General features: G+C 49.8%; 1 protein-coding gene across 1 annotated transcript; it reads left to right on the forward strand.

Annotated features, from left to right (window-relative positions):
* Window positions 1–756: 756 nt before the first annotated feature.
* Window positions 757–8099, forward strand: ZDHHC23 (zinc finger DHHC-type palmitoyltransferase 23). The gene is made up of 4 exons (XM_059493922.1): window positions 757–897; window positions 992–1779; window positions 2470–2637; window positions 3459–8099. Exons 1-4 carry the CDS (start codon window positions 757–759, stop codon window positions 3724–3726), a joined length of 1365 nt encoding a protein of 454 aa, XP_059349905.1. The 3' UTR covers window positions 3727–8099.
* Window positions 8100–9839: the final 1740 nt, after the last annotated feature.

The raw sequence follows: 9839 nt of genomic DNA on the forward strand, positions 1-9839 counted from the left end.
GAAGTCACCATCTTAACGATGAATATGCCTAAGATTAATTAACAGGAAAGGGTTTGAGATCTCTTGCATACTGCAAGCTTTGGCAAGCTGCCTTCTGCCATATGTTTCCAGCTCTCCCAGAGAAATTTCAGCCCTCGGTGTTTTCCCTCTATCAAGGGCTGTGCTTCAGCGTGGTGTGCCCACTGATGATGAAACTCCTTTTCATGTGCTTCAAGCGTTTTCCAAGCGGGTTGAGGGAAAGAAGATGAATACAGAAAGAAAATCCCAGAAAATGCAAGGTCCCCCTCCCTCGAGCTGTGCTAGGAGGGCAGCGCTGGCTCGGGCGGTGCGCAGCCCGTGGAGCAGTGGTGCAGATACAGGTGTGGGGAGGGGAGGGGGTGCAGGGTCGGTGTGGGGGTGTGCGGGGGGCAGCTTTTCCCGGCCCCGTGTCCAGCCCGGGCAGCGGGGGCGGCCCGGGCCCGCGGCGCCGCCCCGCCGGCCGCCACCTGTTGCGCTGTCCCTTTAAGGCAGGTGCCCCCGCGTGACGGCGGCGCCGCCCCCCGCGCGCCCATTGGCGCGCGCCGCCGTCAGGTGGACGGTCCGGGCGGGGGCGCCGCCCCCCGCACACCTCGGGGCGCGCGCGGCCAATGGCGGGCGGGCGCTGCGGCGGGGGCGGGGCCGCGGGGCGGGGGCGGCGGCGCGCGCGGAGCACCTGAGGCGGCGGCGGCGGCGGGAGCCGCTCCCGGCCCCGCGGGAGGGACGGGGCGGGCGGCGGCGATGGAGGAGCCGCTCTGCTGCTGCGAGTACGTGGACCGGCGCGGCCGGCGCAACCACCTGGCGGCGTGCTGCTGCGACTGCGAGGAGCTGGACGACGGCTGCGACAGGTACCGGCTCCGCGACCCTCGGGGGCCGCCGACTGTGGGACACCCTCCCGGCGGCGGCGTCCCCGCGGGGCTGCCGCCCTGAGGGCAGGATAGCCGCGCCCCGCTTCCCGGGAAACTTGTCGGGAGAGAGGAAAGGGGAGGCGGTGGGAGCGGGACGGGGCGGGGGGCGGGAGCGCGGCCGTCCCGGTGCCAGCCGGCGCTGTGCTCCCCGCGCTCGCAGGTGGCTGACGTGCAAATCCCTGCCCCCGGGAGCGCTGGAGAGGATCGCCGACACCATCGCGGACCGGCTGCGAGTCCCCTGGTTCTCGGGGGCCGTGAAGATCAACGTCAGCCTCGTGCCGCCGCTCGTCCTGCTGCCCGTCTTCCTCCACGTCGCCGCCCTGCACTTCCTGCTGGGGCTCATCATCCTGACGTCCCTGCCCGTTGTGGTGCTGTGGTATTACTACCTCACCCACCGGAGGAAGGAACGGACTCTGTTCTTCTTGAGCCTGGGGCTCTTCTCCTTGGGATATATGTACTATGTGTTTCTCCGGGAGGTGGTTCCCCGGGGCCACGTGGAGCATTCCCAAGTGGTCACTCTCACGTGCGGGTTAATTCTTATGCTTGCAGCCCTGTCTCGAGCCAAGAAGGACCCTGGCTACCTTCCCATCCCAGCAGGCAACGAGAAGCCATCGCACCAGGGTTTGCACAACAAGAGTATTAGAGGGAGCTCCGGCGGGCTCCATGGCATCTCGGGTGCTGCCAGCAGTCGTGCTGTGAATGGGGAGGCTAAAGGTTATTGCAGCATGTCAGCTGAGCAGCCAGCAGGTGTGAAAAAGGACTGGTGCACTAAATGCCAGCTGGTCAGGCCAGCCCGAGCAGGGCACTGCCGGCTTTGTGGCAGGTGCGTTAGGAGGCTGGACCATCACTGTGTCTGGTAGGTTTTGCACGGCTGAGGCTCCCCGTGTTCTCTCTCTGAGTTCCCTCCTTTTTACAGTAAGCTTCTTTTTTTACAGTCCTTGACAAATAGAGTTGCTTTTGCTATGTGCAAGACCTTATGACACTCTTTAAATACAAAAAGCTTTGTATTTACCCTTTAAAAGAACAGTTAGAATAACTGTTTATTCCAAGTGGGTTGAGCTGATAGCTGAAAGCTTCTACAGCGTACTTCAGAATTGCTTTTAATTCTCTACTGTTTTTCATCAGTTTGGGATTGGTTTTGCTGTGGGTTTTCTTGGATTTGTTTTCTTTTGCTTTAGACTTGGTCTGTAGAGCACTAGTAATCCTGCAGTTAAGTTGCATTAGCTCTGTCCTGGGGCAAGGGACCCCAAAGCTACCTTTTGGGTGTTCTTGTAGGGTGTCATGTATTTCAGCAAAGGAAACTACCCCTGCTAAAAATTTGATGCAAACAGTCTGCTGCTATTACCCTACAGGTCTATTGTCTTGTGCTTGTAACCTTTCTATATAAAGTTATAAAGTTTCCTTGAAGATTTTTCAAAGTTCTTAGCCTGTGTCCACTGCAAGTACCTTGGAAATCAGGTTCTCTGACAGCTGGGGGAGGAAGAAGAAATAGAACGCTGTTTCTTTTCTTTTTTTAAGCAAAGTAATCTTTTCTTTCCTTTTGGAGGATTAACAGCTGCGTAGGGGAGCAGAACCATCAAGCTTTCATCCTTGCACTCTCCTTCTTCATGCTCACCTCTGTGTATGGGATTACCTTGACCCTGCACACCATCTGTAGGGGCCGAAGTCTGTTTGTGGCATTGTTCTACTGCCCCGGGGCCTATTCTGACTACAGGTGAGATGTCTGTCTGGGAGAGCTGTGGTGGGAGCAGGCTTGCTCAGGCAGCTTAGCTCCTGTTCCTCATTCTGCTGGTTGTCATACCTGATCACAAAGTGTTCCCTAAAAGACTCTGGAAAGCAAAGATGTGTTTCTGCTTTTGCCAAGGTGGGCAGCCTGAGACTTGGAGAGAGCTTGCTATTTATGTGGAAAAAGTGGAAGGAGCTAGGATTTGAAGTATTTATTGTGTTATGTATAGATCTGCTTTTAGATATGTATGCCCCTGCCCAATGCATGTAATGGTCTGACAGCTTGGAATCCACATGCTCTCTCTCTCTCTTTCCCTCTCATTCCTTACTATTTATCGAAGTGAATGTCCTCCAAGCTGTCTGCCTAGAACATGCTGTCTGGCAGGGAAGGTGGTGGGAGCTATTGGACATGAGTTCAGAGACCAGCACTACCACAGATGGGCAGAGTACTGATAGTACTCAAGTGACTCTTCCTTCCTCTGCTCCATCTTGAGACCTGTAGAGTGAGAGCATCCTGGGGTCCTTAAGTAAGGCCTGAGCACCATTACAACACGAAGAGTAAAGAGCTAGGTTGTGTGACAGCAATGTGTAAGAGTAGCTCTGCTAGCAGTAAAAGCTCTCATTAAGTAAACCCTGAAGCTTTAATTTTGAGAAAGCCTTTAAGGATTATCTGATGAAAGCAGCAAAGTGAGATCACTGTGGCAGATGTAGACAGGGATTTGAAAGGATAGTGATTACCAGGGAAAGTCACTTTAAAGCAGCTGCTCCTGTACTAAATGGCTTCCTTCCCATCTTTTTCCCTGCTGCCAGCTCTGCTCTGTCGTTCACCTGTGTGTGGTACTGTGCCATTGTAACAGCTGGCATGGGATACATCCTCCTTATCCAGCTGTTGAACATCAGCTACAACGTGACTGAGAGGGAAGCTCGGCTGGCTCTGCGGGACAACACTGGGCGCAGGCTGCTGGGTGGGTTAGTGATAGACACTGGCCAGTACAACAGGGGACTCCTGTGCAACTGGGGCCACTTCCTGAGCCTGGGGGCTTCTCCTCCACAGCGCTCTGCCGAGGACATCGTGTGACACCCTCGTTCTGCAGATGGCGTTGTGTCATGGCTCACTGACTTTGTTTAGCAGGGGAGCAGCCCCTCCCACCAGGACTCCTCCTCACACAACCTTTCCTCGTGGTCATTATGTGGGCTATCCCCTCACTGACAACAGCAGATGTTTTCCCCGGTGGAATGGTTCTTCACATGCTGTCAGCCAGCAATAGGATGCAGAAAGCAGCAAGCCATATGTGCAGGTGGGGAGAGGAGGAGCCTGCTGCCTTTTTCACCGTGGGAAACAGCAAGAAGAGCACAAGGTTTTGACAACTTGAGTTTCCCTTAGATGTGAATACTGGCATCAGGAGGAACCTGCTGCTGGGCTTCAGAGAGTGCACTGCTTCCTGCAAAGGTTAAGGAATCCCTGGATTTGTACCTATGTGTGCCATTTTGGAGATGTCAGAAGAGTGAACTTTGGACACAGATAACAGATGGAGCCCTGCAGAAACTGGTCTCTTGGGCTAGAAGAGACTGTCTAGGCAGTCACCGGGCAGTGCTCTCCTCTCTGGTGCATTTATTTATTTATTTTTACTATCTCTGATTCCATCCAGCTGTGTACATGCTTCTATTAAGTGCCTTTGTGAGTTACATTCCTGTAGGACTTTGTATGATCTCTTCACCTCTTGACTCCTAAAGTTGTTATTCCATCTCTGTCTAAATGAGTGAAAAGAGATCCCGTTGTTCTTTCTGCAAGCCGGGTCTGTATTGGTTTGAAGGCTTTGCTCATCTCCCTCAAAGTGTTTCTGCTCTGATTATGGGTTGTGACACATGACAGCAGGTAAATACACCAAGTAAGGAGCTTTGAAGCAACATGTGAAGTGAACTTTGAGGGCAAAACAAGAGTGCTGTCTGTCTGGTATTAGTGTAGCTTTACCTTCATCCTATGTGTGTGGGAGAGCAGGCAATTCTGCTAGCAGCATGTTTGGTAGGTAGCATCTTGGTTGTATTGCTGTCAGCACAGTGATCTTGTCTCCTCTTGGCCCGGTTACTGTGGAGCTGCCTGACTATAGATCTGATTTCTCAAGCCAAGAAGCCAAGGAACAGATCAGCCCTAAGGTACATAGGAAGAGATGGAGGATGTGTTGGAGGTGTTTGTTTTTGGGATAGATGACCTGTACTGGCAGGTAAATGAACCTGTTAAAATGTGCTCTGCAAGAGTGCCGTTTTTTCCTCATCAGCCTGCAACTGTATTATGGCCTGGACTCAAGCTTCAGCCAAAATAACAAGGTTTTGGTGGCAGTGGTTTCTGGATTTCAGGGTGGGATTTTTTGTGGTTTTTTGGTTGAAGCCCTTTATGTATGCTGTTGGCCCTACAGTAATAGGAGAGGTCTGGCTGGAAGAGCTGGGGACTGTGGCACAAGAATTTCAGGTTGGGCCTGAGTTGCAAAAGCAGAGATGGAGCTTTGTTCCTAGCTGTGGTGTTTTCAGGCGTGTGCAGTGTGCGTGGGTCATGCCTGCCCCTGAGTGCACGGGCATGGCAGGCAGCTGGGGGATGTTGGACTGGTGATGCACATTCATTGTGCTGCTGTGCAGTAGCTTTGAAGAATAAATGGATGGTGCATGATGCCAAAAGAAAGCAGGGGCTGTCTGTTGGGATCCCTGCCATATTTTTGAGTGCTTCTCATGATATGTCCCAGTTTAAGGTAAAGACTGTGTTGCTTTTTGCTCTGTTTGGTTTCCTCAAGTGGCACATTTCATAACCAGCAGATAATTAAGGAGCAGCTGCATTTGGAATGTGGCTATACAGTTACTGAATTTCCCTTATTTCTTTCTCCTTTTCATGCAGTAAAGCAGTTCTCTATAAAGAGGTAAAGGGACAGCTCTTTTGCTTCCTGCCTCTAACCAAGCACAGCAGAAAGTTCTGACTACTTTCTTGACTCTAATGTTAATAATGAAGTATGCAGCTGGACTGTGCAAAGTGTTACTTTATGACCTCCTGTTTGGAGCTTGAAGCATGATCCTGGGAGTTCAAATTGAGACAAAGTTGCTTTCACTTGAGTTGTCTGTAAATGTTTCCATGGCACATATGTACATTGTGACGCCTGCTGAGATGATGTTAAGCTTGGCAACCCTGGAGATAAGGATGCTGTGGTCTAGGAGAATCTTCTTAGATCTTTCTCTGCTGGCACTGAGGAAGATAAAGGCAGAAGGACCTCCTGGGCTAAATGAACCCCTGCAGTGGAGACAGCCAATTTGTCCGTCCCTGTGTGCTGCACACACAGGAATCAATCATGCACCTACAGGCTGAACAAGCTCTGGGAGCTTTTGCAGGTTTGAGATAAGTGATTTCTCAGTCCTGCTACTCCTGGCTGGGAGAAAGCAGAGCAGATCACAGGGTGCTTCCCTGGCACTGCTAACCCTGTGGTGCTCACTTACTCCCACAGGCAGAGATTTCACAGGTTTCACCTTTGCAGCCTGTCTGTCACTGTAGCCTTGTCCCTTGTCTCTTAGTGAGTGGGAGGTTTCATCTGAGCTGCTTACACTGAGACTCTCTCTGTTCTCCCAGGCAGTGTGGAATTTGGACTGCAGATCGGAACAAAGGACCTGAGACTGATGTAACCATTCCATACCTTGGTCAAACATGCTCCAGTAGAGTGGGGGCAGAGTGCTAAAGTAAATTTCATTTTTTGCCCTGGCTCCAGGGAGAACTGAAACCATTCAGGACACTAAAAGATTGCAAGGGTGGAGTTTTTTTCTAGGAGGAAAATGCAGTGCTGTTTCCTCAGTGAATAGGAGGTTCAGGTGGCTGTCATCTGTATAGTAATGGTGACTGTTTCTTTAACATCATGGCATTGGTTTACCTCTTCTTCCTGAAAGGATTTGCTTTGTGAATGCATTGGGAGATGAGAAGCATAAAGTAATGGGATATTTTAAAGGCATCTAAATGGGCGGAAGAGTTTCAGTCCCTTCAGATGCATACGTGGGATGTGGGAACTCTCCTTTTAACATCCCTGAGAATTAGCAGGAAACCTTGGAGGGTAATGCTTCCTTTCCAGTTATTGCAAGGGCAAACTGTTGTGATCTGGCGTGCTCAGGAACACTTTATTCTCTGAGTAATTTCCTGTTGAGCTTGGTACTGACCATGCTGGTAGAAAAATGTTAAAATCTAGGCATACACAGTCAGTCCTTGGGCACCCTGTGTTAGTAGCTGCCTAGATCCATGCTGCCTGGGGGTTGGAGCAGTGGGAGCAGCCTGCATGTGACAGGGGACTTGTGGGTTGTGTGTGGCCTTCAGGCAAGGGCCAGTGTCTCACCTGTAAGCTGTATGCCTGGCAGTGCAGAAAACAGTACCCTGCTGGCTCTTGATTATTTTCCCTGTGTGTGAAGAGAGGACCTAAAGCTGACCAAGAGCAGGGAAGGATTTTGGTAATAGCCAGCCCTGATGTTTTTCCACCCAGACTCTGAAAGTTAGTTTATTTTGCTTTACCCATGACCTTTTAAGAGGCATTTGTTGTTTCACAAATAGTGTGGATTTCTGCAGACCAGGCAGCTCTTGGGGGCCCAGGATTCTGGTTTTGCTGGTGTTGTAGTGTTATACCCTCCGTGTCCAAGTGCCATCACCCCACTGTTTGGTGTCTGTAGTAGGAACAGTGCCTCATTAGATACATCCTGTAAGTGGTGGCTTGGCACTCTTTAACTGTGTCTTCCTGCATTGTGCTTTTTTGTAGGCGAGTCACAGGTCCCCACGTTGACTGTTTCTCCATTTAACTTGTCCTCAAATGACAAAAGTCACTGGTGAGCCTGAGCTGGTGCTGCTTGTGACTCCTAATCACATTTCAGCCTTCATGCTATGATGGTGCTTTTTTTTCCCTTCAAAGTAGGTTGCTTTCAAGTGTCTTAATGAAACCATTTGCTGTAAAATTTCTTCTGAAGATAAAATGGATACTGCCTCACTGCCTAATGTCTTAATAATGTGCTTGGTTTTTTCCTCCTATATGAATGTATATTGCCTCATTAGGGCAGGAAGTGTGTGTGATTATGGATGTGTTTTCCTGTATTCCTTTCAGTGAAAAATTCTGCAGTTACCTAGGATTTATTTATTTTGCCACTACCAGGAGGATCCTGCAGCAAAAATCTGTTTGCAGACAGGTGAGCTTCTTTGTGAAATGTGGGAATTCAGCCTCCCAAGATCTTATCTTTGTGGAATTCCTCTACTGATAATGTGAAGAGTGATGGGCTCTAGAAGAAAGTGGAAAGTATTTTTTTTAAAACCTGAGCTTTAGGAAGAAATTTTGTGAAACATTTGTGAGCGTTTTTGAAGAGACTGATGTGTGTGTTTATGTCCATTTTGCATCATGTTCAGTGTTTCCAAATGGGTATCAAATGAATCAAAATAAATTAATGGAAATGGTCTGTGGAGTGGCCTGTTGATTTATGCCGACACATGCAGGCAAGCTGAAAGATCAAAAGCTGCCACTACCTCATGGCTATTCAGCTGAGAGCTGGACTTGGCAATAAGGGAACAAAAGGTTAAGGAAAACTTGGGAAACAAATGTTCATCCAGTTCTGCAAAGGTTGACCTTTGGCTTTGTTGGTGGTGAGATGAGAGACCTGCTGGCAGTTCTCAGCATCCTAGAGACATTCCCTCATGGTAGCAATTTGAATGGTAGCAATTCATCCTGTGAGCAATGCATTATCAGTATCTGAGCAGGTTCCATGCCTTTTTATCCTGGGTCTTGCTTTCCCTCTGACACCTGCCCACATAATACACCCAGAACCCCAAAAAGGAACAACCTCTTGCTTTAAACTCTTTTCTAAGCCATATTTGGAAATTATATAGGATATTCTCCTTGTAGATAGTGGGAAGAGATGTAACCTTTAATTCTGTTGGTATCTTGGGACTGCTGCTGAAAGTCAAGATAACTTTTAATGAGTAGACTCACAGGTGCTTTTGATTTGTTGTGGTACTTCTGTCTGCTGCTCAGCTGTTTGTTTGAAGATAATTTTGCACTGCTGACAGCAAGGACCTTCCAGCAGGGTTTTAGTTGGATGAGACTGGTGTTTGCAGAAGGTTGTCAGACTTGGACACCCAAGCAATGACCAGTTTTAACTCCAGTGCTGTTGATGGGGACATAAGAAACTTGTCTCCCCCTAGCTTTTATTTTTTCCCTGTTGTGGCTTGCTGTGCTGGCCCTGCAGAGCAGGGCCATGCCTGGGATGGCAGCTCCTGTGCTGGGAAGGCCAAGGTCCACTGCTGGGGCAGGTGCCTGTAATGGATAACAGATTTGCAAATATGTGGGCTGTGTATCACACTGCATGGTCCATGGACCCCTCCCAGGCTAACTATTGTTCCTCCCTGCCTGGGGGGAGGAGAGGAAATAGTTTAATATTTCAGGCACCCTTTCAGATCCAGTTTGTGCAAGGCCTGAGGGACTTGGAAGTGACTGGTGTACAGATTTAATGAGAAGATGGTATTTCTGTGGTTGAGGTTTTTGGGAAACTGTTAAAATGCTGTAGGGGCAGGGGTCTTGCTAGAGGATGGGGAGTTTGCAATCACTTCAAGGTTCTGTATTTGCTGTTGTACTGCAGTAAAAGTCCTCCCCCCACCCCTGTGCAAGAGAAGGAAAGCCTGGCTGTGCAGCCACCTCCCTCTCTTGCTAAGAAAAGCAAGGAGCTGCCAGGCAGGAGTGTGCCTGATCTGTGAGTGTGGGCTGATGACCAGCATTAAGGCACTGACATCTGCATCTAGCCAAGTGTTGGAGCAGGAGGAATGCTCTGGCACAACTGCAAGCTGAAGCTGTTTCCTTGGTCTGACAAGCTCTCGTGTCACTCTCCTGTGGGAGCCCCAATTTGCAAAACACCAACATTGTGCCAGGGATTTTAGGGGTATCCTGTGCTTCATCTGGCATGGCCTTGCTTCTGCCAAGGAGATATGAGTTGTTTCAGCCAAGTGTGCATCAGTAAGGAAGTCAAGGGGCTTCTCATGTCCCTTTTGATTTAGACCATGTTCAGTATGAATTTGTGTGATCCCTGAACATCTTCCCTGTCCCTCAGCTGGATCTAGCAGAGGCTTCAGCTCCATGCTTGCACTGGCAGTAGGCCAGAGCTGTCAAAGCACAGCTCCTGGATCTTCTTTTGGCTTCTTGCTGCTGC

This window comes from Ammospiza nelsoni, chromosome 2 (genome assembly GCF_027579445.1).
Source record: "Ammospiza nelsoni isolate bAmmNel1 chromosome 2, bAmmNel1.pri, whole genome shotgun sequence".
Lineage (NCBI taxonomy): Eukaryota > Metazoa > Chordata > Aves > Passeriformes > Passerellidae > Ammospiza > Ammospiza nelsoni.

Bases quoted from the DNA above. Each gene is read 5' to 3' on its own strand.
- ZDHHC23 (XM_059493922.1), top strand. From the start codon at position 757: ATGGAGGAGCCGCTCTGCTGCTGCGAGTACGTGGACCGGCGCGGCCGG. The intron at 1,780-2,469 runs GTAGGTTTTGCA...TTCCTTTTGGAG, and splicing joins CTGGACCATCACTGTGTCTG to GATTAACAGCTGCGTAGGGG. The intron at 2,638-3,458 runs GTGAGATGTCTG...CCCTGCTGCCAG, and splicing joins GGGGCCTATTCTGACTACAG to CTCTGCTCTGTCGTTCACCT.